Raw genomic sequence first — 27,543 nt, forward strand, 5'->3', positions numbered from 1 at the left:
ATGGATTATGGACCAGCCAGGAACTCACCATTTAGAAACCTGCTGAAAATATTTTGCCTTCTCCCAACAGTGGCTTACGGTGAGTACCGTGCTCTGGCTCAGCCAGATCCGTGGGCAACGGCTCCCATGCAGAGAGAATGGGCTCGGTACATTGCTAAGGGCCCAATTGCCCAGTGCCCTGCACCTGTGCGACGCCAACACGAACGGCACCATGCTGAGACGGCAGCACTTTGCTCTGGTGCACATGATGACACAAGGCGCGGTGAACCTGATGCGACAAATCCATGGGAGGAAGCAAAGGGTTCATTCCAAATAACCAGCGTGCCCAGCCCCAGCCCCCAGTAGTTAGAGGTTTGGGGCTTTTGTGCAGAAGCAGGAGGGTTTATAACCCTCCCCAAAGCTCTTGAGAGTCGCTATGATATTGATGGGTTACTAATATTCGCACTGATAACTCAGGACCGTCCTGTGACTGGTATGAACGCCCAGCCCTGTCTGGATCCCTATCGATCGCTTGCGACCCGAGCCGTGCTAATCCTGCCAGGTCCTTGAGCAGCTCCCTCAGATTATCCAGACGTGGGGCACTGTGCTGGAAACCTCCTCCTGGCTCAGCAGCGCCTCTCCTGGGCGCAAAGGCCTACGCAGCACAGATTTCAGCAGGCTCCGTTTCTCTGCTGCCGCCCACCCCTTCTCTCGGGGGACGCGTCGCTCTCGGTTAAATGGATTCCTCTCTGTCCTTAGCTGGAGGGGCTGCCAACCCCCTGGAACAGATTCCCTTTGAAAGGCTGAGCTCGGGGGAGTCCCTAGGGGACAGGACCCCACATCGCAGAGCCACCCCCATGCTTGGCCAAACAGGCCGGGCAGCATGAGCTTCCCTCTCACCCTGGCATGATGCAGCTTGTGGGTGGGGAATGACACTGCCCCTGTGCTGTGCATCTTACAGGGCCAGCCCTGAATACCCTCCAAGAGTAAACTTGGGGGGAGGGATAGCTCAGTGGTTTGAGCATTGGCCTGCTACGCTCTGGGTTGTGAGTTCAATCCTTGAGGGGGCCATTTAGGGATCTGGGGCAAAAATTGGGGATTGGTCCTGCTTTGAGCAGGGGGTTGGACTAGATGACCTCCTGAGGTCCCTTCCAACCCTGATATTCTCTGGATCACTGACTGCACTGTGTCAAATAGGCTCTTTCTGGGACACCAGTGGCCCCAATTCCCTTTGTGGATTTAGTCCTTCTTCTTCCCTAGCTGTGTGTTTCCAGGCTCTCACCTGTTAAGAGAACACAAAACAAGTGTTACAGGCAAAGTTTTAAATTCTATCCCTTGGGAAAACCTGCTGATGCTGGGGGCAGCTACCTAGAGCTCCAGGGGACACTGTTCTCTTACGCTGTCTTCAGTGCCTATTACCAGCACCTCCCAACCGTCCCTGTATCCATCCCCACAACGCAGACAGTGCTGTATCCCCATTGAGCAAAGGGGAAGTGATGCACCAAGAGCCTGTGCCGGCGTAGGGAACTGATCCCTGGTCTCCTGAATCACAGGCTGCCGCTCTAACCCCTGGCCCATCCTTCCTCTCTCGTTCACCCCAGCTCAGCTACTCCACCCGGGCGATGCGAAGTACGAGGAGCAGGCCGTGCGGGGGGTGCGGCACCAGTCCGTGCAGCTGGCTTGTGGCGACGTGGTCTCGCCCATGGTGGTTTTTTGGAGCTTCACCAAGCTGGGCTCGCTGGTGCCCAGGGCCGTTGCCATCAGCAACGGGATAGAGTCCAAGGTGGAGAAGGCTTCTGCGGCCCTGGGGCAGGTGAGCCTGCAGAACGGCACCCTGGAAGTGAGCGACCTGCAGACGGCTGCCCAAGGGCGCTTCATGTGCCAGGCAATGTTCGAGGAGGACGGCGAGATCAAAGTGGGCTACTTCTACATAGAGCTGGTCGTGCTAGGTAGGTAGTGTGGAGGCTGCGTCACCTCTGGGACTCTCTGAACAAGTATACAGAGGCACCAGTCAGGGTCCCCCAACCCGAAGCCACAGTCCTACTGTGCTCCCTTCTTTAGTGCCCTGTTACAACCCTCGCAGACCCACCCCACTGAGGTGGGGCGCAACCGCAGCAGGCAAACTGAGGCAGAGGGAGGGGAAGCGGGTCGCACCCAGGGTGGCAGGGTGGGACTAGAATCCAGGGGCCCCGACACCCAACCATCTCATCCAATCACTGCACACGCACCCCCACTCGTCTGTGCCTCGTATCCCTGCAGGTGAAGCTGCCCTTTGCTGCCTGCAAAGATGATGGGAGACGGAAGAGACCCATTTGGTCCCAACTGTTCCACCCTCCCAAGATGTCCCCTGCAATATGTTCTCCGCCGCCTAACCCAGCCTGTCCTTATTATATTGCGGTAGTGCCTAGGATCAGACATTGCTGTGCTAGGTGCTGTACAAACACCGAACAAACAGGCAGTCCTTGCCCCAAAGGGCTGAGTTCTCAATGCCTCCAAAAATAGGACTTCCTCTGCTTCCTTCTGGAGGCTCCTCTCCTGACCCTGTGCTACAAGGCCTTGTGTAGCATGGCCAACATTCCCCTCGGTCAGGAGCAACCTGAAGAGAGCCCTTTGGCACGGGGTTGTGTGATGGGAGTGAGTGAGACGGCAGGGCTGCCTGCCCAGCCTTACTGACCTTAACCACAACAGCACAATCTGTGGGCACAATGGCATTCTCAGCTCTGGGCCCTGGCGTTCTGCGTGCCCGGATCTCACCTGGCTAGAGACTGCCAGGGAGAGAGGGACATCCCCAGGCACCCTGCTGAGCAGAATGGTGTCCTACGCGGCCACGCTGCGGTCACATTCTGCATCATCACACAAGCTGGTGCAAAGCAGATGTTCTGCTCAGCAACCTAAACAGGCACACTTAGACCTCTTGAAATCCAGCTGGAGCTGCAGCATTGTGGCCAAATCCCAGTATTCCTGCCTGGGGGGTTACTGTCAGGGATTTTCTGCCGGACCCGTGAGGGGTGTATATCCCACCTTTCCTGGGACACCCAGCGGTTCTCAGCTCCTCCCCGCGCAGTGTGTCTGTTCACATGCACTCTGCTGGCTGGGGTTGGATAGACTCCACTGGCAAATACTTCTTGGTTGCTGGGAGATTATCTTCCTGAAGAATGTCGCTCAATGCCGGGCAGCCACTTCCCGCTGGTATGTCCATGAACTTCAGAGCACAGGGGCTCGCTGCCGATGGAAGAGCTGTCATCTGTCCAGGGATCAAAGCCCTTTGGCTTTCTCTTCAGTATTAGCTGCAAACTGTGACTCTCATAAAGGCAGAACATTTCATAGATTCATTCAGAGTTTGAGGCCAGAAGGGACTGATTAGATCCCCTAGTTGGACCTCCTGTATATCAAAGGCCAAAGAATTCCAGTCCCATCAGGTGTTTATTCCAGCTCACATCAAAGCCGTGTGAGCCAGGTGCTGTTAGCATCCGTACCGCGATCACTGGAGATATAAAAAGGGAGAGATTTGGGGAGAAAACAATCATGGCAACAAGGCAGAGCTGGGAAAATGACTCGCTAGTAATTCATTGATTGACGGATGGGACACGTTTGAGAACAATTCATTGTCTGCTCCATAGAGGGGATTATTTACTCATCAGTTGGTGGGAAAACTCTCTGAATAAACTTCCTGGGACTAACAACCTGTTCTAGGAATTCTAACACCTGGCATTTGTCTGATGCCTGCCCTGGGAGTACCCTAGAGCACTCAGTGAACCGAGCTTGCCCTGGTAAGGAGGGTGAGGATAACTATTCTCATTTACAGATGGGGAAACTGAGGCAGGGGAAGGCTAGAGCCAAATTTTTTCAATATTAGCCTCTGATTTGGGGTGCTTCAGTTTATTATTGCTGTGGTGGCACCAAGGAGCCCTGCTCATGACCCAGGGCCCCTGGTGCTAGGCGCTGTACAAACACAGAACAGAAAGACAGTCCCCACCCCGAAGAGCTTACCATCTAAATCTAAGACAAGAATTAGGTGGCTACAGACAGATGGATGGGGAGAGAAAGGAGCCAATATTGGCTAGCATGACCGGCCGTGGTCTCAGCTGGTTGTCAAGTTCTTACAGGCAGAGGAGAGCCCCCGCAGCTCCTACCACTCCCTTTGGGATTGTGGGTGCTGAGCAGCTCTGAGAATCAGGCCATGGGTGTGTCGAGTTGGGCACCAAAAATCAGAGGCCACACACGGATCTGTCAGCTGAAGCGGCACATTTTAATGGTGGGGGCGGGGTGCTCCCTCCCCCCGGGTCCCCTCTGATCTGAACCGTGCAGAGGTTTTCAATCTGCCCTGGGCACAGAATCAATCAAGTGCAGCATCAAAGAGTGCCTCCAGCAGCCAAGAACAGAGGCACATGTGCAGCTGCTGCCGAGGCAGCCGTGCCAAGTGACAGAGGCGGGCTCCAGCCAGACAGTCACTCGCCGTGACATAGCAAGTGCTCTCGCTCGAATGGTTCCCAGCCTGCAGCGCCGACGGCTCTGGGGTGGACACTGCTCCTCTGGGCTGCTCTGTAAAACCAAGGGGCTGAGAGTCCACTGGCCAGGCACAAACCAGCCTTGGCATCACAAACCCTAAGAGGTCAAAAGTCATGAGTCAGGTGCCCCCCAAATTCATGAAAGTGGCTTTAAAATCATGAGATTTATAAAAAATATGCCGTTTTGGTGCTTTTGGGGGAAAATTTTGGCTGCCTTGGGTCACAGCCACTTACTGTTTTTCATGCCAGCTGAGAAGCTCGTGTCATCACCTGACTCCAGGAGCTGGGGATTTAAGAAAAACACCAAATATCATCAGGTTTATAATAAAATCATGAGAGATGGCATCACAGCAGCCAGCCACTGGATTCCTGTGGTACCTGGCAGGGCCACCAGAGTTAGTCACCAACAGACCCACCTAGGGCAGGCATGTCCCCAGCACAGATACACTTGTGCACTGTGGGGACAGGCCGCTGCCCCTGGAGTGAGTGGAGAATTCTGATCAGGGAGCCTTTTGTACCCACTTCGCTCTTGCTCGGCACCACTGTAAATGGCTCCACCAAGTGCGAAGCAGTGGAAAATCCGGGCCCTGGAGGGGCCTAGACTAACACCCGGATCCAGACATCCCTATTGACAGGAGAGTTACTGCTGGTCCTGGGGCCACTAGTGGCGGGCACTGGATGTTTGTTAGAAGAAGAACTCAGGGCATTTATCTCCAAAGCCAGCTCTCCGCTCCCCTGACCCAGAGCTCTCATTGACGTCAGTGGGCATTGGCTCTCCCCCATGGTGCACCAGTCAGTCAGCGGAGTGCTCTGGTACTGGCGCTGCGCAGAGCCCGGCAGCCAGGTCACGGGGCTTGGCTGGACCCTGTACAGTTCTCTCCCTGGGGCGAGGGGTCAGAGTGAGATCCCGAGAGGACACCATGGGTGGTACAGAGCTCCGGTGCCCAGCACGCGTCTTGGCAGGGCAGGATGAGAGGGGATTGCTCTCCCCACGCCCCTGCTGCCCCCTCAGGCTGGGGAAGGAAGCTGTGGTCTGATCCAGGAAATGCCTTCCCTGTGTACTCCCCCATCCCCAGCATGCCTGCTCAGGTCCCAGTGCCCTGCTAGTTTCATCTCAGTGGAGGGCAGCCAGCTAGCTCTGGGGCTGGGAGCTGGCTGCCCCTCTCCTGGCTCTGCGATGAACCATCTGGGCAGCTCCCCATAGACTCTGGGCTCCAGCAGGCTTCAGAGGGGGAGTGCTGCAGCTGGCCTGCACCCCAGCGCATCAGCACCAGGGCCTGGACACTCGCTGCCCTCCAGTTCAATCCTTCAAAAACAGTGGGCGGCTGGGAAGCCTTAAATCTTCTTCCCTCTCCCCACCACCTGTCCAACCTCCCACTGCCTCCTTCCCCCAGCCACTCATGGCTCCCTGGCCCCTCTGACCTCCTCCCTGCCCCGTCCCGCCTCAGCTGTCTCTGTACCCCCCAGAGCCTTTCTCTGCAGGACTGTCCAGCCCCCTCCTGCTGCCCCACCTTCCTCTGAGCTGCCGTCTGTGCTGAATGATCATCCGAGACCACGCTGCATTGGGAGCAGCTTCCATCGTGGGGGGCTGACCGATCCCGCCTCTTTACGGCTCCCTAGAACCTTCCCTCTGTCTCTAGCAATTTGTTAGCGTGGGTCTGAAGGGCACAAGAGAAAAATCACACGCCTGGGAGTGTAATGGACGAGATTCTAATAGCAAGGGCTGGCTTGGAAAAGAACCGAGCAGGTCATAATGGAAGGGATTAGTATGAAAGGATTGGCTTGGCTGAGATGGGACTGGAGCCAGCTGGATGGAGAGCATGGAGGGGGGCGTGATGATGAGGGATGGAACGGGGTGGTTTGGAATGGATTGGATGGGGAACGGGGCAGAGTGCATCGGAAGAGGCTGCAGCGGGTGAGCTCACATCCGAGCTGTGTGTTTGGTCTCCCCTAGTTCCCGTTCCGAAGCCCTTCCTGCAGATGACCGACCCCACGCCGGTGGAAGGCACGGTGGTGACGATGACGTGTGCGGTGAAGGAGGGGACGCCTCCCATCGGGTACTCCTGGCACCGCCACACCAACAGGGAGGGTGCGGTGGCTGTCGCGGAAGCTGCCGGCGGGCTGCTGAACCTGACAGCGGCTAACCGGACTGACATGGGCTGGTACGCCTGCACCGCCCACAACGAGGTCAACAGCCAGACCAGCGACAGGATGTATCTCGACGTCATTTGTAGGTGACCTGCAGGCTGGCGCAAACGTCCTGCCCCTCTGCTTTGCTGTCACACGCCCCCCTCCCGGCCCAATCCTGCCAGCTGCTGAGTGCCCATAACCCCTACCAAGGCCGGTGGGAACTGGGGTTCTCAGCACCTCCCAGCACTAGGCCCCTAAAGAGCGTCTCCAGAGAACATAACCAGGGCTTCCAGACTCTTTTCCCCCCGGCCCAGAATCCTTGTGCTGCTTCCCAGGCACCCCTGGGCACGTGGCCCAAGCAGCAGCCCAGCTGCCCCGGTGTCTGACAAGGACTGAGGATTTGGAATGGGAATAAGATTATGATCCCCCCAGAAAACAACTGCTGGCAACCACTTTGGGGGTCATAACCCCATCCCTGCCCCCAGCATTGGGGGTCAGAGCGGACCCCCCCTGCCATTCCTGGGCTACAGAGCCCCACATCCTATTCCTGGACCAAAAAGATTCAGATAAACGATCCAGCTGCCGGACGGTCATCTGAACAGAGCCCCTCCCCTTCCTGCCATCAGCCAGGTGCTAACCACCTCCTGCTTCATTCTGCAGATGGCCCTGATGAACCCGTGATCAATGTTGAGCCGTTTGCTATTAACCAGAATGGCTTCTCAGCTAACGAGCAGGAGGAGGTGATCCTGACCTGCCTGGCCCCTTCCAACCCGCCCAGCCACTACATCTGGTTTTACAACAGCTCCCAGATCTACTCCGGCCAGAAGTATGTGATAGCCAAGATCTCCCGGACTCAGACGGGCACCTACACCTGCCTGGCCCAAAACACACATCTCAATACGCGCACTCAGACCACCATCATCCTCACCGTCTACTGTAAGTGCGTCCCTCCCCATGGCTGGGCACGCGGCCATCTGGGCATGCGCTCTCTCTGGCATGTGCAGCGGCATCCCCCTTCTGGTCCCATCTTCTCTGTCCTCTGCATTTCCCTCCCTTACTTCCCTTCTTTGATTCTCATGGTCACCCGTTAGCTAAAGAGGTACCAGGACGCTAGGGAAGAGCTCTTCAAGCTTGAGAGTGGGCAGGTCAAGTCTCATGAGAAGAACAGAGAGGTTTCTACCTCTGTCGGTCCCGCATGATCCAGACCAAGCAGGGACCCAACCTGTGTGAGAGCAGAATAGCCCCTTCCACAGGACCAGTATCACTCAGGGCTTAGCACCTCGGGGCGGAAGGGGGGCAGTGTTGTGAGATGGATGGCGTGTGTAGCCTAAGGCAGCTGTTGTGTTCTTTCCGGTCGGGCTCCTCCAGCGGGGCCGTGGGGGAGCAGAGACGGGGTGTGTAAGCGATCCAGAGGCAGGTCGTCTGGCAGATGGTCGCGAAGAGAGAGTGTTTGCTCACAGCCGTGGCGAGCACAGCAGTAAACACCTGTGCGGATGGTTCCACTTGGTTTGGATCTACAGCTTAGGCTGCGGTGCCCGAGGGCCCGGAGAGTGAGCCGCTGGGAGAGGCACTGGGCCACGTGATGACGGCGACCGGGGAGCGGAAATGTGTAAGAGAGCTGAATTCCCTGTGAGGCCTCTGAGCCGGTAGCTTTGTTCCTCGCAACATCCACCTGCTCCCCCTTCATTTAGCCCAGGTGTCAAGCCCTCCAAACCCTTTCCAAGCAGAGCCAGCCATTCGAGGGGCCAGATTTCTGGGCAAGGCCACTGGACACGTTCCAAGATATTGATGTGGGGGATGCTGGCAGCTGGGGAGGCTGGGATGGAGGAACTGTCATGGGGGGCTGGAGGGGATCTTGGCAGGTGGGTTGGGGGCTTGTCACAAGGAGAGCAGGGGGATTTGGGCAGATCAGCGAGTTGGAAGGACTGGTCATGGAGACAGGGTGGATTCCGGCAGCTGGAAAGCGTCACTCAAGGGGGACGCTTGCCATGAGGGTGCTGGAGAGTTGCGGCAGCCGGGGGAGGGGTTGACTCTAGTCAACAACAGGCACTGAAACTGTGACACTTGCAAAACTGGCACCCGCCTGAAGAATTGGCGCCAGCTCACGCTGTGTCCAAATGTCTCTGGCTCCGCACAGCGGGGGAGACATCTTGTGGACTGTCACCGGCGCGCCGGAGCGTCTCAGAGCCGCCGGGTCGCTGTCCCGTCCCCGGTGCGCCAGAGCGTCTCAGAGCCGTTGAGTCGCTGTCCCATCTCAGGGGTGCTGGAGCATCTCAGAGCTGCTGGGTCGCTGTCCTGTCCCCGGCGCACCAGAGCGTCTCAGAGCCGCTGGGTCGCTGTCCTGTCCCCGGCGCACCAGAGCGTCTCAGAGCCGCTGGGTCGCTGTCCTGTCCCCGGCGCGCCGGAGCGTCTCAGAGTCGCCGAGTCGCTGTCCCATCCCCAGCGCGCCAGAGCGTCTCAGAGCCGCTGGGTCGCTGTCCCATCCCCGGCGCGCCGGAGTGTCTCAGAGCCGCTGGGTCGCTGTCCCGTCCCCGGCGCGCCGGAGCGTCTCAGAGCCGCTGGGTGGCTGTCCCATCCCCGGCGCGCCGGAGCATCTCAGAGCCGCTGGGTCGCTGTCCCGTCCCCGGCTTGCTGCTTTCTGCCCTCTGCAAACTCCAAAGGTCCTGGGTGTCACTGGGTTGAGGCCACAGCTACCCCACCTAGGGTACAAACCATCATTCCAGTGAGGGGGCAGCCTTTACAGAAGAGGGGCCACATGCCTGCCCTGCCCCTCCCTCACACTGGCCCTGGCTCAGGCGCCTTGCTGGGGAGTGGTCTCATGGTACCAGAGGAACAGCAACGTGCCAAAGGGAACTTGACCTGTCTCCATCGGCTGCTCTTGCTCCTCACGTTCGCACCTTAGCACTGACGGTGGCCAGGGCCCGCCCAGCACGTCTTGGGCTTAGCGATCCAAACCCACGTCGCAGGTCACCGAGTACCCTGTGCTCTCCCTGCTCCTCTCCATTGCTCCTACGGCGCTTCGCCAGGGAGCCGGCCCCATTGGGAAGAGCCCACAGAGCCACACAGACAGAGCTGCCCCATGGTCCCTGACTCCCTGGCCCCAGTGCAGCTCCTGCGCATTGCAGCCCCAGGCAACAGGCCTTGTGTTCTTCCTGGTGTTGCTAACTCCTCTTGCTGTTGATACAATCTTTGCCCCACGCACAGATCTGCCCGAGGGGAAGCCCAGCTGCACACCAGTCCCTGCTGCCAATTTCCGGGACATTGCTCTGCAGTGTTCGTGGCCTGGCGGGTTCCCCCCAGCGCGGCTGCGGTGGGTGAGAGCCGGCCGGGAAGCAGACGCTGCGGCGTCCTACTCCAATGCTACCAGAATCCACCGAGGGGTGGACGTCCGGAACGGCAGCTCGTACACCTGCCTGGCCTCCCACCCAGCACTCAGAGAGGATGCTGTCTGCACCACCACTGTGTGTAAGTACCCTCGTCCTGCCCGCTCAGTGCCGCCCAGGAACAGAAACACCACTGCCCCTTCCGTAAGGCAGCCGGGTCCTGTGCTCTGCCCCCTGAGAGCCCACGCCAGCTTGTGGAGATGGAGTCTCCAGCTGGCGGCTAGAAACAAGGCTGATGCTGTGGGAAGCAGCTCTCCAAACAAGGGCGCAGTTCCTCCCTGCTTACTGTAAGGCCTCAAGCGGACATTCAGGGCTCCAGGGGCCCTGGGTAGATGGCACCTTTGGTCTGGGAACAGGGAGCTACAGGGGTACTGCTTGATTGCAGCACTGTGACACGGCTAGTGAAGGTGACTTGTGTAGGAGCTGGCTTTGCTCTGGCTCTCATTCCCAGAACGGAAATAGGAATAAGGTGCTGATGCCCCCAGTGCAAACACTGGTCCTACAGGCGAGATGGCTGCAGCGTCAGGAACCCATGCAGCCATGAGACTAACTCTCCAGGCTCGCCTGTATTCCAGAACCACTTCACTCTGGAGGGGTTTTGTTTGTGAGGTGCCTGTAGGCCATGAAATCACTTCCAGGGCCTGCAAAACCCCATCGTGGTGCCAGGTCACATCGTGTCCCGGTGACGGCTTTGCCCAATGGGATGATGTCGCTCATCCCATCCCATCACAATGAACCAACCCAGCGTCACGACATAAATGTCCAAGGGCACTTGTGCCTGACTAAGATGATGGGCTCGGCAGGCCGTGCTGGTCGCGTGGAAGCAGACACAGGTGGTGCAAACCCCAGAGAGTGCTGTGGTCAGCAAGCTAGCCCAGCACCCAGGGGCTCAGGACTCTCATGGGAGGTGCAGGGAGGTCTCCAGGGGTGTGGAGGAATGTTAGGGATGTTGGCATGTTTTCTCCTGGTTCCTTCATGGCCTGGTCTGGTCCCTCAGTAGAGATAACGCTAACGGGCTGGAGAGCCTGTGGGACTGTACCTCAGGCTTGATTCTCCTCTCACTCACACTGATGAAACTCCATGGAGCTCCCCGCAGGGCCAGCGAGTGCTGGTTCTCTGGGGTATTTACCGCATGAGGCCCAGAGTTTGAATGTCAGAGGTTCTGGGGCAGAAAGTGCCCTTTGGGGCATATGGAAACACCCAATTCTTCCCAGTTTATGTGGGGAGAGCAGAGACCTGGGGACACGTATGATAGGACGTGCAGCATCTCCACCAGGTGAGATGTAGGCAGGGATGCTTGTCTCTAAGATGCTGCTGTCTCTGTCCCCCAGGGGTCCCCGTGGGGAACCCCACCTGTTCTGCCATGGCTACGAAGCAGAACGAATTCCTCATGCTGTCCTGCGACTGGGCAGGAGGCCTGCCCCGTGTCACACTCTGGTGGAGAGACTGGCGGAACCGCGTGCTGGGTGGCTTGAAACCATCCAGCAACATCTACGTCATGCAGTCCAACAGCACCCTTGGGGGCAAGGAGTTCACGTGCATCGCAGCCCACCCTCTGCAGGCCAGAGCCACGGAGTGCCTTGTTCGGCTGGGTAAGCAGGCCGGCTGCCACCCGGAGGGGCCGCAGGGACTCATGGGCCATGTAACTGCTGGCAAAGCAAGTATGGGGAGTGCGGGTGGGATGTGGCACCAGTTCTGCAGTTCCTGGAGCCCTGACCGAGAGGCAGATTTCCACAGGGAAAATCCAGGCTGGGTCCGGCTCATGAGAGAGTCCCAAGGCATGTGTCAGAGCCCCAGGTGGGGACCGGGCGCCATGTCCGCCCTTCACTGGCTCATGGCGAATGTTGTGTGAGTGACAAACCTCACCGGCTCCCAAGCCTCAGTGCTCAAAGTGGCCAGAAAAAAGTGGGGGGCTCTGAAAGTAACATTACATCTGCCTCCCTCTCTCCCCCCTTCCACCCCAGCCACAGCTCTGCTCCTCCTGCAGCTCAGGGGCTCTTTACCCCCCTCCCCAGGCTTGGAGGAGGCTGCAGCGAGTCCCCTGTGCCCTCTCCCAGCCCAGATGCTGGAGGGGAAGGCGGGAGGGGCAGAGGAGTTGTCCCATTGCTCACAGGGATTGAAGGGGGATGAAGGGACAGAGCTGCCCTGAGCTGCTGGGCCCTCTCTGCTCCCCCCACCCCTCCTGGGAAAATGGGGTCTGCTCCTGAGGGAAGGGGCAAAGCTCTGGCTGCTCCTACAGCTGCTCCACCCCAAGAGGCAGGGCAGGGGGCTGAGGCGGGTTCAGGGACAAGACTTCTTGAGCTGGCAGATGGGGGAACTGTGCCCCGATGACAGGCGCACTCAGTGCAAATGCTAGGGGAGGGGGCCCTGGCGGGTGCTCTGTGTGCATGTAAGAATGGCCTTGTGGGCTCCCATGGCTGTCGTCTTGGTGATTCCTGACTCAGAGCACTTGGTTTGCAGCCCAAAGCGTTCCTCACAAGGGGCCAGCAGTCCTCACTCTGCCTTCAGAGACACCTGTGCTGTCTAGGGTTGCCAGGCATCTGGTGTTCAACGGGACCTGGGTGGCTCCTGTCAGCATAGCTGACGAGGCCATTAAAAGTCCGGTTGGTGGTGCAGCGGGGCTAAGGCAGGCTCCCTGCCTGCCGTGGCTCTGCACGGCTCCCAGAAATGGCTGGCATTTCCCTGCGGCTCCTAGGCAAAGGCGCGGCCATGGGGGCTCTGCGCACTGACCCCATCCTGAGCGCTGGCTCTGCAGATCCCATTGGCCAGGAACCACGGCCAATGGGAGCTGCGGGGGCAGGGCCTGCAGATGAGGGCAGTGCACAGAGCCACCTGGCCATGCCTCCGCCAAGGGGCCGCAGGGACAAGCTTCCCAGGAGTGGCCTGAGGTAAGCGCTGCCCGGGGCCTGCACCCCAAATCCCCTCCTGCACCTCACCAGCCTGCCCCAGCCCTGAGCCCCCTCCTGCACCCCAAACCCCCTGCCTGGAGCCTGTACCCCCAGCTGGAGCCATCACCCCCTTGCCCCCCAACTCCCTACCCCAGTCCAGAGCCCCCTTCCACACTCTGAACCCCGCCTTTCTGGCCCCACCCAGAGCTCACACTGCCAACCGGAGCCCTCACCCCCTCCCGTACCCCAATCCCCTGCCCCAGCCCGAAGGCCCCAGCCTCTCACACTCTGAACCTCTTGCTCCTACCCCCCTAGCCCAGAGCCCCCTCCTGCATCCCACACCCCTCCAAGGCCCCACCACAGCCCAGTGAAAACGAGCAAGTGAGCAAGGGTGGGGAAGTGTGAGGGGGAATGGAGTGAGTGGGGGCGGGGCCTCGGGGGAAGGGGCAGGGCCTTGGGGAAGGGGCGGGGCATGGGTGTTTGGTTTTCTGCAATCAGAAATTTGGCAACCCTAGTACAGTCCCCCTGTCATCACCGGGGTGCTCAGGGGTTGTGGAGGGCAGAATTTGGCCCTGCACTGGAACTGCAAATTAGTTACCAATCCTGGTGATGATGCATGAGCTGGAATAGACCCTGGCTCCCCTCCCTGACCTGGGCTGCCCCGCAGGGCTCCCAGGACAGATCTCGGCTCCCCTCCCCAGGATCCCCACAGGGCTCCCAGGACAGACCCCGGCTCCCTTCCCCGGGCTCCCCGCAGGGCTCCCGAGACAGACCCCGGCTCCCCTCCCCAGGCTCTCCACAGGGCTCCCGGGACAGACCCCGGCTCCCCTTCCCGGGCTCCCCACAGGGCTCACAGGACAGACCCCGGCTCCCCTCCCTGGGCTCCCCACAGGGCTCCTGGGACAGGCTCCTGCTCTGTTGAGAGTGAGGTGCCCTGCCCTGGGCACTGCTCTCACTGCAATATCCCCCGTGTCTCTCTCTCTGGACAGATGTTCCCAAGCTGGCAGCCGAGCGCACCGAGGTGTCGCTGTTCGAGGGCGGCGAGGTCCAGCTGGCCTGCACGCTGCAGGGCCCCCACCTGGGCTCTGAAGTGTTCTGGTTCAACAACAAGCATCAGGTGATCCGGCCAGACGCTGCGAGGTACAGGCTGCAGCAGAGCGACGCCTGGTTCAACCTGACCATCCGGGACACCGAGTGGATGAGGGACAGCGGCACCTACCACTGCGCGGCCGTGAACGCCGTGGGCAACACCACCGTCCCTATCAGGCTCCGCGTGAAGAGTACGGTGGGGCAGGGCGGGTGCTCATGGGAACCATACAGGGGCGGGACGGGGCGGGGGGGACAAACGGAGGCTTGGCAGAGTTTAGAAGGAAGCAGGTAGGAGTGTGCTGGGAAGAAGAAGTGGATGGGAGGGTCTGGGGGGCCATGGGATAGGTAGGCGGAAGGAGAAGTGGATGGGGAGGTCCGGGGGCCCCATAGCAAGGGCTGGGGGCCCCATAGCAAGGGCTGGGGGAGAGGAAATGGATGGAGGGGGTCTGATGGGGTACACCGGGGGGGGGGGAGGAGAGGGGAAGTGGGTAGGGAGTTTGGTGGGGGCCCACATGGTGTGTGGAAGGAAGGGAAGTAGTGGAAGGGTCCGGGCTGGGGTGGAGATGAGGGTAAGGGTGTGCTGGGGAAGGTGTGGGCAGGAGGTTTAGTCATGGGCATGTTCTGAATGCAGAATGGTAGAAGCATAGCAATGGTGGGATGGGAGGGAGCTCGAGAGGTCATCCAGACCAGCCCCTGCACTGAGGCAGGACTACGTATTATCTAGACCATCCCTGACAGGAGTTTGTCCAACCTGTTCTTAAAAAACCCCAACGATGGAGAGTCCACAACCTCCCTGGGCAATTTATTCCAGGGCTTAGCTACCCTGACAGGAAATTTTTCCTAATGTCCAACCTAAACCGCCCTTGCTGCAATTTAAGCCCATTGCTTCATGTCCTGTCCTCAGAGGTAAAGGAGAACAATTTTTCTCTCTCCTCCTTGTAACAACCTTTTACATACTTGAAAACTATTATCATGTCTCATCTCCTCTCCAGACTAAACAAACCCACTTCTTTCAATCTTTCCTCATGCGTCATGTTTTCTAGACCTTTAATCATTTTTGTTGCTCTTCTCTGGACTTTCTCCAATGTGTCCACATCTTTCCTGATGATGTGGTGCCCAGAACTGGACACAAGACTCCAACTGAGACCTAATCAGCGTGGAGTACAGTGGAAGAATGACTTCTCATGCCTTGCTTACAACACTCCTGCTAATACATCCCAGAATGAAGATTGCTTTTTTTGCAACTGCATTACACTGTTGACTCATAGAACATCAGGGTTAGAAGGGACCTCAGGAGGTCATCTAGTCCAACCCCCTGCTCAAAGCAGGACCAATCCCCAATTTTTGCCCCAGATCCCTAAATGGTCCTCTCAAGGATTGAATTTACAACCCTGGGTTTACCAGGCCAATGCTCAAACCGCTGAGCTCTCCCTCCTCCCTCATATTTAGGTTGTGGTCCACTCTGACCCCCAGATCCCTTTCGGCAGTACCCCTTCCTAGGCAGTCATTTCCCATTTTGTACGTGTGCAACTGATTGTTCCTTCCTAAGTGCAGTACTTTGCATTTGTCCTTATTGAATTTCATCCTATTGACTTCAGAAGGTTGGACAAACACTTTGTGCAGCCCTGGGCTCCCCAGAGACCATGGGGTGAACTCCCAGGGGTTCCTGTTTCATTCACCCCCTTGGTTTCTATGACACTGAGTGAGGTCATGTGGGACTCTGGCAAACCCCAGGCTCCAGGGACTGGGCTGAGGCTGGTTTCACTCCAGGTGGGGGAGGCAGGTGCAGCCCTTTATTACCTGACTGGCCAGTTAAACCCTGAATGCAGCGAGAGAGGAAGGGAAGGAGCGTGTGCGTGAGAACGTGTGTGAAAGATGAGGTGTTTTTGTGCATGTGAGGTTGTCTCTGGGTGCGTGTGTGTGTGTGTGTGTGAGCAGCATGGGGTTGGGTGTGTGTGAGGTTGTCTCTCTGGGTGTGTGCGTGTGTGTGCGTGTATGTGTGTGTGTGAGCAGCATGGGGTCGGGGGGGTGAGGTTGTCTCTGGGTGCACCACTGACACGCTCCCTACCCCCTGCAGAGTACCCGACGCCCCCCAACGTGACGATCAGCAAGCTGATGTACACCCGGCAGCGCACTGAGGTGCAGCTGGAGTGGGTGACGCAGGGCTCGGGGAACCTGACCGGCTTCGTCGTCCAAAGGCAAGAAGCAAAGAAATCCTCGCTGGGCCCGTCCCGGTCGGCAGCCCGGGCCTGGGAGACGGTGGCCAGTGACATAGAACCTGACATCCGGGACCACAGGGTGGGCGGCCTGGACCCAGCGGTGGTGTACGCCTTCCGCATCCTGGCTGTCAACCACCGCACCACCGGGCACCCGTCCGAGGGGAAGACCCCAGGTGAAGTGACTAGGCCCCAGACTCCACTCTGGGGGCTGGAGTGGGGGATCCCCTACTGCAGCAGCTGTCCACCGCCCACATGTCCAGAACCCCACCCCATCTCCCTGGGCTGGGCCTGTGTGGGGCTGGGGGTGTGTGTGGTCTGTTGGGGTGTGAGTGAGGTGGGGCTGTAGAGAATGGCGGGTGTATCTCTGTCCTGTTCCAGCTAGACAGGTAGGACTGGGCAGGATTAGCTTCCACGCCCCATTTATTCACCTAGCCCCTTTAGGATTCTTGTCACATTGGGATGAAGGGCCTGGAAAGCAGCCGGCTCCTAGGGCCACGTCCCTCCCTGGGTGTGAATCACAGCAAGCAGGACAGGCCTGTGTGGAGCTGGCAAGGCTGGACAGATCCCCACAAGCGAGACTGGGCCAGAGGTGAGTAGGTCTTTAGCACAGTTGGATTGTAGGGATATAGATTGGTGAGATTCCATTGGGGTGTAGTGGATGGTGTCATTGTATCAGGGTGTAGGGGATGGTGTCATTGTGTTGGGGTGTAGGGGATGTTGTGATTGCACTGGGGTGTAGGGGATGGTGTTGTATCGGGGTGTAGGGGATGTTGTGATTGCACTGGGGTGTAGGGGACGGTGTTGTATCAGGGTGTAGGGGATGGTGTCATTGTGTTGGGGTGTAGGGGATGTTGTGATTGCACTGAGGGGGTGTAGGGGATGGTGTTGTATCGGGGTGTAGGGGATGTTGTGATTGCACTGGGGTGTAGGGGACGGTGTTGTATCAGGGTGTAGGGGATGGTGTCATTGTGTTGGGGTGTAGGGGATGTTGTGATTGCACTGGGGTGTAGGGGATGGTGTTGTATCGGGGTGTAGGGGATGTTGTGATTGCACTGGGGTGTAGGGGATGGTGTTGTATCGGGATGTAGGGGATGGTGTTGTATCGGGGTGTAGGGGATGGTGTGATTGCATTGGGGTGTTGTATTGGGATGTAGGGGATGATGTATTATGAGGTAGGGAATGGTGTCATTGTACTGGGGTGTAGGGGATAGCGTTGTATTGGGGTGCAGGGGATGGTGTCACTGTATCGGGGTGCAGGCGATGGTGTGCTGGAAGACCAACTAGCCTTGCCACATCATGCAGGGAATGTTTCAAGTGTTGTAGTGGAGCTGAACAAAACTGCTCACAGAACCTGATCACTGGGCCCTGCTGGTGCAGTGGAGGATGGCTGGGACCAGGGTGTTGTGCGTTGGGGGTACTGGCAGTGCAGTGCGGAGGATTCCAGGAGTGGAAGAGCTGTGGGTGCTGTAGTTCAGGATTGAGGAGCATTGGCAGTCACTTTGTCTGTTTATTCGTGACCGGGGTCAGCTATGAGCTTGGGGAGAAGTGCGGCATTGTACTCAAATTCCACCCAGCATCACAATCCCAGAATCTGAGCAGCTGAGTGCATTGTCATAAACTGATGAGCAGTGGCCGGTAAGCATTAGGTTTCAGAGTTAACACCCTGAGGCAATAGGAGCAGGTCACACCTCCTTTACAGCTACTGGGCCTGATTCTGTTCTCACTCACGGTTGATCAGAAATATTCCTGGAGTGTGTGAGATCAGAGTGGGACCCGAGGGTTCTCTCTGTCTGCAGACTCATTCAGACCACGCTACAGCACGTTCACACTTTGAAGTTTTCTTTGCAGACGGGGGAGCCAGAACCAGATTTGTCCCCAAATTGAAGGTTAAATTCTGCAGCACTGGTAGAGCCATTGGTGAGACGCTGGTGAGGTGCAGTGGCCAGGCCTGGCTCGCCCGAACTTACAGAACAGGAATTCTCTGCCCTGAGAGAGGCAGGCAGGAGGCACAAAGCCAGAGTCAAGGGCAACCTATGGACTGTTCCTTGGGTAGCAAAGGGATCTTGGATTATAGAGCGGATTAGATGCTTAACTGTGGGGATTTGTGCTCATATGCGGTGTTGAAGAGAAGGTAAGGAAAACATTCCCTTTTCAGGGCAGGCTGCCTGGGAGCTTGGGCATCTTGGCCCAGATCAGCAAAGGTATTTAGGCTCCTAAATCGTCAGTGGAAGTTAGGAGCCTAAATAGGTTTGTGGCTCTCGTCCCTGGTGCTTCCTGTGGAGCAGGGAGTCAGCTGGGTATACCCCCATGACCCATTTCCTGTGACTGCAGGCAGGGTGCTTGCACTGGGCCCTGGTCCTTTCCCACCCTCACTTCCTGTGCGTTAGTGGGGAGCTCTGGCCTCGGCAGTTTCAATCAGGCATAGACCGATCGCCAACCAGGTCTGAATCCCCCACGGCCCCCGCTGGGGGATAGAGGAGAACACCCACCTCTGTGCTCACCGAGCAGCTTCCAGCCAATATGAGCTCTCCTGGCTCTTGCTGGAATTGCCGCCTACGGAGCGAGAGGGGCCTGGTTCAGGTCTCCACTTACGGAAAAGTCGTGTGGAATTTAATGGGAAATGCCACCCTGTCCATTGGCTTATTGAGCCCCCCTATGGGGTTTGAGGAAGACTATCGCTGCTCTAGGCTTCACCTTCTCTTGCATTCTGTAGGGGAATTGCTCTGGGAAAATAGAGATTTCCTCCCTAGTAGGTCCACAGGACTTATCCACTGGGCCCCCTTGGAAACGTACGGGGTGCAGATACCCCACGTCCAGCCACCAGAGAGGGACTCTGATAACTGCCGTCATCTGGCTGGCTCATGAACAGAGGCACAAGGAACACCCCCTGGGTCTGTTGGAGCCATTTGGCGCATGGGGCACTTCTGTGCCAGCAAAAGATTTCCCTGGGGTGGCAGGTGGGACCAGTGGGGCATTATCAGCCCATCCCCCCCTTGGTGTTAGCTGCCACATTTTGCTGCAATCCGGTGCCTGTCCCTCCCGGACACCCCGTCTCCTCAGGACAGCATTAAGAGGGATTGGAAGCGTGAACGTCCCTGGCTGGTCCTGTATCGAGACTGAGGGGGTTTCTCTTGAGCACCGCTCTGCTCTGCAGGGCACGAGTAACAGCTGCTGGGAGCCACCGAACTGCCCTGCAGCTTGGATGGGCTTAGTTAGAAAGGGCTCTCCGGGGCCTGACAGTGACCTCCATGAAAAAGTTACCATGGCAAGGAGCTGCTCTAGCAACAGGATCCGCCCTGTGCGTGTGATCAGCCAGTGAGAGTTAGGCCTGATGATGCAATGCTCTTAGCGGGGGATTTCCTTGACCAAGTGCTGATGACCTGCTGGAGTGCTGGTGCAGGGAAATCTCTGCATGGTTCAGCTCTTGTGAAACTCAGTAGGTGTCTGCCTAACTTAGGGTGACCAGATAGCAAACGTGAGAAATCGGGACAGGGGGTGGGGGTAATAGGAGCCTATATAAGAAAAAGACCCAAAAATTGGGACTGTCCCTATAAAATCGGGACATCTGGTCACCCTAGCCTAACTCCTTTCTAGGATGACATGAGGCCCAGGGCAAGAGGGTGCTAGGTCTGAAATGGTGTCAGCATGACCAGAACGAACCCCTGCTGCTCCTTCTTCTTCCCGTGCCCCTTCCGGGGTCCCTCTGTGCCTCCTTTTTCTGTCCCTGCCTCTCCGTTTGCCTCCTGCATGGCCCAGCCTGCTGTATCCCCCCAGCTGACCCTGATGCATGAGTCGCCAGGAATGGGTGTCGATTCCTGGCGGTGCTGTGCAGTGTGGTCTAGGGGGGACCCCGTCTCTGATGACTTCAGTGTGATTGTCACTTCTGTTCCCCATCATCTCATTATCCTAATTGCATGGTTTCCTGCAGAGGATTATCCTTCCCGGGGAAGCACACCCCACCCTCTTGCTCCAGATGTCACTGCACAGCTCCAAGAAGTCATTCTGCTCACTTGTTTACTTGTCACTGTTAGCCCTGGCTGAGGTCCGGGTTGGTTTCACTCACCCGTGCTGTCTCTGCGACACAACAGAATCCACGCTGCATTCGTTCCGATAGGGGATACGACGGGAGGCTGCTCTGAGTCACATTTGCACAGAGGAAGCTACTCCAATTTGGCTTCATTATTTATACGACTGGCTTAAAATACCCTTGAAATTCCTGGAAAATGACTTCTCTTTGAAGTGCGATTTCTCCTGAAAAATGACTAAAATGGTCCCTTCTCTTTGCTGGCTGGGAAAAGATTCGTTTTCCCCTGCAAAAATTTGCAACAAAAACAAAGTGTTTGTTTTCATTGAACTTTTCCTTAACAGTTGGGGGTGGGGGGTTGTGTAATCAAAAAACCAAAAACGTCTCCGTTTTTGGCATTGATGTTTTCAGTTATAGCCCTACAATTTCTGATGAAAATGGGGATTTTCACCAAACGATTTCCATCTTCACCGAGAAGCCATTTCTCGTCACTTAAAAAGTCTCAGCAAAAACTTTTCAACCAGGTCTGCCCCCTGTATGCACAAAAGTTGGATCTGCTGACTTTAGGGACCAAAACAAGACCCAAGCAGCTGATTATATGTAGTGCCATAGCACCTAGGAGCCCCAGGCATGGACCGTGCCCCGTTGTGCTAGGTGCTGTACAAACCATAGAGCAAAAAGACAGTCCCTGTCTCTCTGAGCACAGCTCTGCTGAGCTGGCTTGGCCTGAACACCCTGCCATGCAGAACCAGCCCAACACCTGGAGAGGCAGCTGAGGTCTGGTCCGTCCTGGGCAGCATGAATAGGACCCTTCGTTATGTCCCGATTGGTTGAGTTGTGCAGCCAGTCAGGGTGCCTGGGCCTTGCTGAGGTCAGAATGTGGCCTGCAGAACCTCCAATACAGAGGCTGACGCATGAGAAGGGGCGAACTCAGTGTGACCCTCAGATCCCAGGCTGAGTTGGCGGGGATGTCAGCAAACCCCCTTTTCCCCTGGGCACTGAGCACCTTTAGGGAATAGCCATGGAGCCCCGTGATGCCCTTTTCAGACAGAGAGACGCATTTTAAAACCTGCTTCAAGGGCGTTTCTCTGAACAGCTCCCCAAGGGGTGCCGCTAGTGGACACTAGCTGAGCACCGATCTTCACCGATGTCGCTGGAGGCAATGATCCGTGGACATGTCAAAACCAGGGTGTTTGGGCCTTCTCTGCTGCCTTTCACGGGAGGGACTCAAAACACTTTCTGAACATTAAACCACACAACACCCCTGCCAGGCAGGTAAGTGTCATTGTATAGATGGGGAAACCGAGGCACAGACTGTCAAAGGGACTGGAAGCCTGGCTCACACCTCTATTCAGTAGCAGAGCTGGGGATAAAGCCCAGGGGTCCTGACCAGTTCAGCACTGTGAACACTGGCTCGCCCATTCTCAGATCCCTGGGGGATCTCTGCACAACCATGGCTGCTGTTAAAACAAGCCCTGACCAGCTTAGATGGCATTGATGGTAGGACATAGAATGAAAAAGAAATTTGCCCCAGGTTAACCAGGGGGCATTTGAGTTGAGAATTGAACTCAGGTTCCCATGAGGCTCCGGACCGTGCCTGAACCACGCGCCCCTCCTTCCTTCCCAGCGCTAGACGTGACCCCTCTACAAAAACCGAGGAAGAAATGGGTGGATTTTCTTGCCCATCTGTATGTGTCCGGATTTGATCCAGTGGGTCAGTTAAATGGGGGCCGATCTCTCTGCTCAGAAGGGATTGTACAAGCGGTGGAAAGTTTTCTGGTGCGGTTGTTTAATGCTCAGAGCTGGCCCAGCCACGCACAGAGATCGGCCCCGCCCAGAGGACATGGGTGGCGGGTATCATAGGCCAGGGGAGGTTAAACCTCCCCTAACCCAGATCGTGGCCCCGCCCACACTCCCCCCAAGGCCCCGCCCACACTCCCTCTCTCCCCCAAAGCCAGTGGGGGCTCAGTTTGGGCGAGTGACTCAGGGCTCAGGGCAGTTTGGCTGGGACTCCTCCAGCCACGGGGGAGGGAGAGTGGGGGACTCGGGGCTCTGGTGGGTGAGGGGGGCAGACGGGGTGGGGTAGCAGCGGGGCTTCTAGCAGAAGGGGTGTGTCCCAGGGGGCCTAGCCTCCCCAAAGGGGGGTTCCCGCCCCGCCCATGCCGGCAGCGCTTACAAACTGCAGCCAAAATCAAAATCTTCCTCCTGTGGCAGGTACCAGCAGGGCCAGTGGCTGCACCCCCGTTTTCTGCTGATTGCTCCCTTTGCGGTGCTCGCGTTTCCCCCCACTGCCTCTCCGTGGCTGTGCTGGGGCCCCACCCAGGGCAGCCCCTTACTCAGCGTGTGGCTCCGGATCCTACCGACAGCTGGTGGGCCTGGTTCTCTCCGGGAATCTGCCGCTGGCCTGCCCTTACGCCAGGTGGACTCTGGCCCATGGAGAGACCCATCTTCTGCACTGCAGCCCTTCTCCTCCCCTTCCCTCCCTGCTCCACAGTGGAGCGTCCGCCCAACCAGGGCTGAGCTCATCCACCGGCTAGGAGAGAGGTGGCCAGCTGGGCTGGGCTTGTGGCCGCTTAGCCACGTCAGCTCTGTCCCTGGGCCTGCCCCGGGTCCGACCTGTTCTCGGTGGTGTTTCAAACCCGGGGTAAGTGAATTGTCGCTGAAACTGGGCAGCAGCTTGCAGTGCCCCCAGCCAAACGCCATGAGTGAGGCGGAGGTGGGGCCTTACGAATCAGAGCTCCAGCAGGAGGAGATATTTGGGTTTCAATGCCCCAATTTGGAGTGGGGCTGACCTGACTCCCGGAGGGTCATTAGAACATGCTCCAGTGGTTACAGCACAGGCCTGGGGTCCAGGACACCTGGGTTCTAGTCCCTGCTCTGCAACTGACTCGCTACGTGGCCTTGGGCAACTCCCTTTGCCGCTGTGTGTCTAGTCTCCCCCCTGCCCAATGAGGGTAACGGCATCTCCTGCGCGCAGTGCGACCAGCGGGGGCAGTAATCACACAGCGAGCTCTGGGCACTGCTACTGGCCGAGCCAGGGGCCTCCTGTGTGTCTGTGTTAACAAACCCTTGTGAGCTGCTCTGAGACACGCGAGGGGTGAGAGCTGGGGGGCCAAGGGGTCTGCACCCCTGTGTGGGCTGTGTGGCCCTCGCCTGGAGAGCAGGGTCCCTGTCTCTAGCAAGCTCCTTGTGCAGGGATCCCCAACTCAGGCTGCGTGGTGCTGAACGCCGGCCTGCTCTCTCTCTTCCAGCTGACCCCCCTTTCAACGCCTACCCCGCCGTGATAGGCGCTGCAGTAGCAGGGATGGTCGTGGCGGCGGTTGCCTCTCTGCTGGCGTTTCAGTACATCGTCCGGAACCGGGACAACAACCCACGTGAGTGTGGGGGAGGCCAGGGCCTCTTCTCGCTGCCGCTGGGGCTGTTCCGGTCAGGGGAAGCAGGCGCAGCGGAGAGCACAGGGCTAGAACACGGGGAATGCCCATGCAGCACAGCTAGACTGGGACCCAGCCGATGGTGCCTGGTGCTGCAGTGACAGATACACCCTGAACGCTTTAGACTGGGAGGCAGAGGTGGATTAGGAGGGACAGGGTGCCAGGTGGAGGTGGGTTAGGAAGGACAGAGTGTCAGGCGGAGGTGGGTTAGGATGGACAGCGTGCCAGGTGGAGGTGGGTGAGGAAGGACAGAGTGTCAGGCGGAGGTGGGTTAGGAAGGACAGAGTGTCAGGCGGAGGTGGGTTAGGAGGGACAGCGTGCCAGGCGGAGGTGGATTAGGATGGACAACATGTCAGGCAGAGGTGGGTGAGGAAAGACAGCGTGCCAGGCGGAGGTGGGTGAGGAAGGACAGCGTGCCAGGCGGAGGTGGATTAGGATGGACAACATGTCAGGCAGAGGTGGGTTAGGAGGGACAGCGTACCAGGTGGAGGTGGGCTAGGATGGACAGCGTGTCAGGCGGCAGTGGGTTAGGAAAGACAGCGTACCAGGCAGAGGTGGGTTAGGAAGGACAGGGTGCCAGGCAGAGGTGGGTGAGGAAGGACAGCGTGCCAGGCGGAGGTGGGTGAGGAAGGACAGCGTGCCAGGCGGAGGTGGGTGAGGAAAGACAGGGTGCCAGGCTGAGGTGGGTGAGGAAAGACAGGGTGCCAGGCGGAGGTGGGTGAGGAAGGACAGCGTGCCAGGCGGAGGTGGATTAGGAAGGACAGAGTGTCAGGCGGAGGTGGGTTAGGAAGGACAGAGTGTCAGGCGGAGGTGGGTTAGGAAGGACGGCGTGTCAGGCGGAGGTGGGTTAGGATGGACAATGTGCCAGGCGGAGGTGGGTTAGGATGGACAATGTGCCAGGCGGAGGTGGGTGAGGAAGGACAGCGTGCCAGGTGGAGAGCTGCTAGAAGGGCAGAGAGCTGGTAGTCCTGAGCCAATGGCTCAACACTCTCTGCAGTTTGGGGTATCGGGTGCCAGAGCCGATGTCAATGAGTGTGAAAGTGAATGAACCTCCTCATCCTGTGGCTAGAGTGCCCAGCGCAAAGGTTTTCCTGCTGCTGGCAGGGACGGCTGGGCTGCTGGCACAGGGCTGTGCATGAACATTTCCTCTGGTGCTGCTCAACATGGAGGGCCTGCCACTGCCCCGGGCCTGGCCCGGGTTAAGCACATTCATGTTGGAGCCCCAGTCAGTCTGGGCTGTGGGATCTAGTGCTGGGAGCGGCTCTTACACTGTTATCTCCTTGTGTTGTTCCCCAGGGCTGCATGACCTGCTCTTCGGCATGTAAGTGTCCTGAGACAGCCATCCCCCTCCCTCAGCTGTGATCAGACACCCTCCCCCCCCCCCTCCGACGATCACCCCCCAGCCACCTTCCCCTCCTGGGACTACCCCGCTGATCACGCTCTTATCCCCGAGCTGCCTCAGGTGTAGCTCTGAGAGCTCGGGACCTTGTGGTGCCCGAGGCTGGACCCCCAGGGGCTCAAGATGTGGCACTCCAGGCCAGACCCTCAAAGGTGCTTAGGCTCCAAACTTGCACTGAAATCAGTGGACCTGTTCCCAAGAGCCAAAAGCCAGGCCAGACAAACAGATCTGGACAAACAGCGCGTCACGAGGGCAGCCCCAGTCCTGCCCAGCGTTCCCTTGGCATCACCCCCCGCACCTCCTTCCCCAAGGCTCAATTTGCCTTTCCTCCCCCCACCCTCCTGCTGGCCAGACGCTCCCTTCACACATGTCCGGGGGCTTGTTTCCATGGCTCTCTAGCTCCACCCCAGCACCCGTCTCCGTGCGCAGTTCCCCCCATGGACTCCTGGCGCCTGCTGGGCGGTCTGTGAGGAACGGTTTTAGGGACATTCCCCCCCTTGTCCCCAGGGCTGGCCCAGAGGCTCATGAACACATCAGCACTCCGGAAGACGCTGAGACGGCCGCAGGCATGGCAGAGGCTGAGACGGGCGGGGAGCTTGGGGGCACATCCCCCACATCCCCCCCGGCCGGGGAAGCAGCAGCAGGTAACTGGGGCCCAAGTGCAGCTGATACGACAGTGAGGGGCCCAGCTAAGCACATACGCTAGCCTGCATTTGAGGGTAAGCCTGCCCAAGGTGCAGCCTGTCATGTGAATCATTGGTCATCACGTCTGGTGCTTGGCTCTGGCTGGCCCCGGCTGAGGCGGCAGAATGTGCTAGCAGTGGGCAGCTATGTAATAATCTGTCCTGACCTTTCTTCCTGACCCTGCAAATGACTGACTGGCTTGTGCCTTGGAGCATGAGGGTTTATCTCCCTTGTTTATGGCAGTAGTGCGCAGGCCTACTGTGCGGGGTGGGGGGGCAGGGGCAGTTAGGGTGGGCTAGGGGTGTTCCTGGAGGACCCTGGTGTGCTTACAGTGCTCACCCAGGGCCATTTGCTGTCTGGAGCTCCCAGCTCTCAGTGATTTGCTGTGTGTCTCTCCCTTTTGCAGAGTGTCACCCAGAGCCCCCTGCATCCACCCAGGAGGCTCCCCCAGCTCCAGATCTTGCTGATGACGACCCTCCGGTCAATGTCACAATCACAGTGACTGCGACATCGTGAATCCCAGCCGGCCCCCATCAGACCCATTCAGCACCCCTGCCCCGCAAGAAGGGCTGCAGTCGGGGGAGGGGAAGGGGATCTGGCATTTACAGGGCCCCTGTGCAGGGACTGGCATTGCCAGGCTGTTAGGGGGCGGCTAAGAAGAAAATGGCCCCTGGGTACAATGCCCCAGAGGGCAGGAGCCAACGTACCAAAGCACGGCCTGGAAGGAGGGTTCGCCGTGGGGCTTGGAATCCGCTGGGGTTTTGGCCCTTTCTACCCCTCCCCCGCCCCATAGCGATTAGCAGGGTGGCGCTTTCCCGTGCGGCTTAACTCGCTCCTCTGTGCCCAGCGCTGAGCTCTGCAGGCGGGACAGAGCCTGGGGAGCCGGCCGGCTGGCGACTTGCAATCGCTGCTCCCCTCTCTGGGAGCGCCGGTGCAGGTAATCATCGACGGCCCTGCTGACACAAGGGAGCGGGTTTGGCTGGAGTGACCAGGAGCAGCAGCCTTGTCTGTGTTAGCTGGAGATGGCCACACGCCGTCCTCCCAGCCTTGTTCGGAGCCAGGATACGGAGCACAGTAGCGGGTGCACCTTAGCCCCACCTCCTGGCTCTGCTGCCTGGGTGAGGGGCTGTGGGGGCCCTAGCTGGATTCGGGTTAGGGGACTCCATGGGGAGCCAGGATAGCCGAGGAAAAGCCCAGGTACTTTGTGTGAGCCAGGCAGGGGTTGGAGCCCCCTCGTCCCCTGCTGGCCCTGACAGATTCTTGGCAGGCCTGGTGGAAGCCGAGGGGCACAGGGTCCTGGCAGAGCGCTGCCCTGGGACTGGGACCCAGGCCCTCTGGGGAACTGCCCAGCAGCCCGAGGCAGGCCGGGGCTAAGCACCGGGAGGACCAAACCCTCTGCGTGCTGCACCTAGAGCAAGGCTTTTTATTGACGGGACACACACGCTGCAAACAAGGGGATGTGGGGCCCTGGGCTGGATTCGGGCCCCTGCAGCAAGGCACAATCCCCTGCGAGCAACTCCTTCACGGCTCGGCCCACAGCTTGGGCTGGATGGGCAGCAGGGAGGGTGCTGAGCCTCGCCCCAAATCTGCCCACTTACTTAGGTGTCTAAGCTGAGCTCTGGTGCAAATCTGGAGGCTGGGCTATACCCTAGCCGGAGGCCTGGCTGCCTTAAAGGCACAGTACTAAATTCCCTTGCCACGGCCTTACATCGCCAACCCCCCACGTTAAGCTGTATAGTCACTGAACTGGCCAGTTCCCCCTTTGCCGTGGGAGGCAGGGTTGGGAGGGGCTTCCCGTGCCCAAGGGAC

The 27,543-nt window shown here is 58.4% G+C and overlaps 1 protein-coding gene across 1 annotated transcript; it reads left to right on the top strand.

Moving 5' to 3' along the window:
- VSIG10L2 (V-set and immunoglobulin domain containing 10 like 2) lies at positions 1-26,250 on the top strand. The gene is made up of 12 exons (XM_054005626.1): positions 1-79; positions 1,581-1,928; positions 6,442-6,717; positions 7,278-7,553; positions 9,822-10,082; positions 11,332-11,592; positions 13,878-14,168; positions 16,055-16,369; positions 23,472-23,594; positions 24,948-24,972; positions 25,558-25,694; positions 26,141-26,250. The coding sequence occupies exons 1-12, from the start codon at positions 1-3 to the stop codon at positions 26,248-26,250; spliced, it is 2,502 nt and encodes an 833-aa protein (XP_053861601.1).
- The last annotated feature ends 1,293 nt before the right edge of the window (positions 26,251-27,543 follow it).

The sequence above is a fragment of the Malaclemys terrapin genome, chromosome 15 (genome assembly GCF_027887155.1).
Source record: "Malaclemys terrapin pileata isolate rMalTer1 chromosome 15, rMalTer1.hap1, whole genome shotgun sequence".
Taxonomy (NCBI): Eukaryota; Metazoa; Chordata; order Testudines; family Emydidae; genus Malaclemys; species Malaclemys terrapin.

What these genes read in the sequence shown, in the direction of transcription:
- VSIG10L2 (XM_054005626.1), top strand. Translation starts at nt 1, where the DNA reads ATGGATTATGGACCAGCCAGGAACTCACCATTTAGAAACCTGCTGAAA. An exon ending in CATCATCCTCACCGTCTACT is followed by an intron (nt 7,554 to 9,821) that starts GTAAGTGCGTCC and finishes CCCCACGCACAG; the next exon opens with ATCTGCCCGAGGGGAAGCCC. An exon ending in GTCCGAGGGGAAGACCCCAG is followed by an intron (nt 16,370 to 23,471) that starts GTGAAGTGACTA and finishes TCTCTCTTCCAG; the next exon opens with CTGACCCCCCTTTCAACGCC.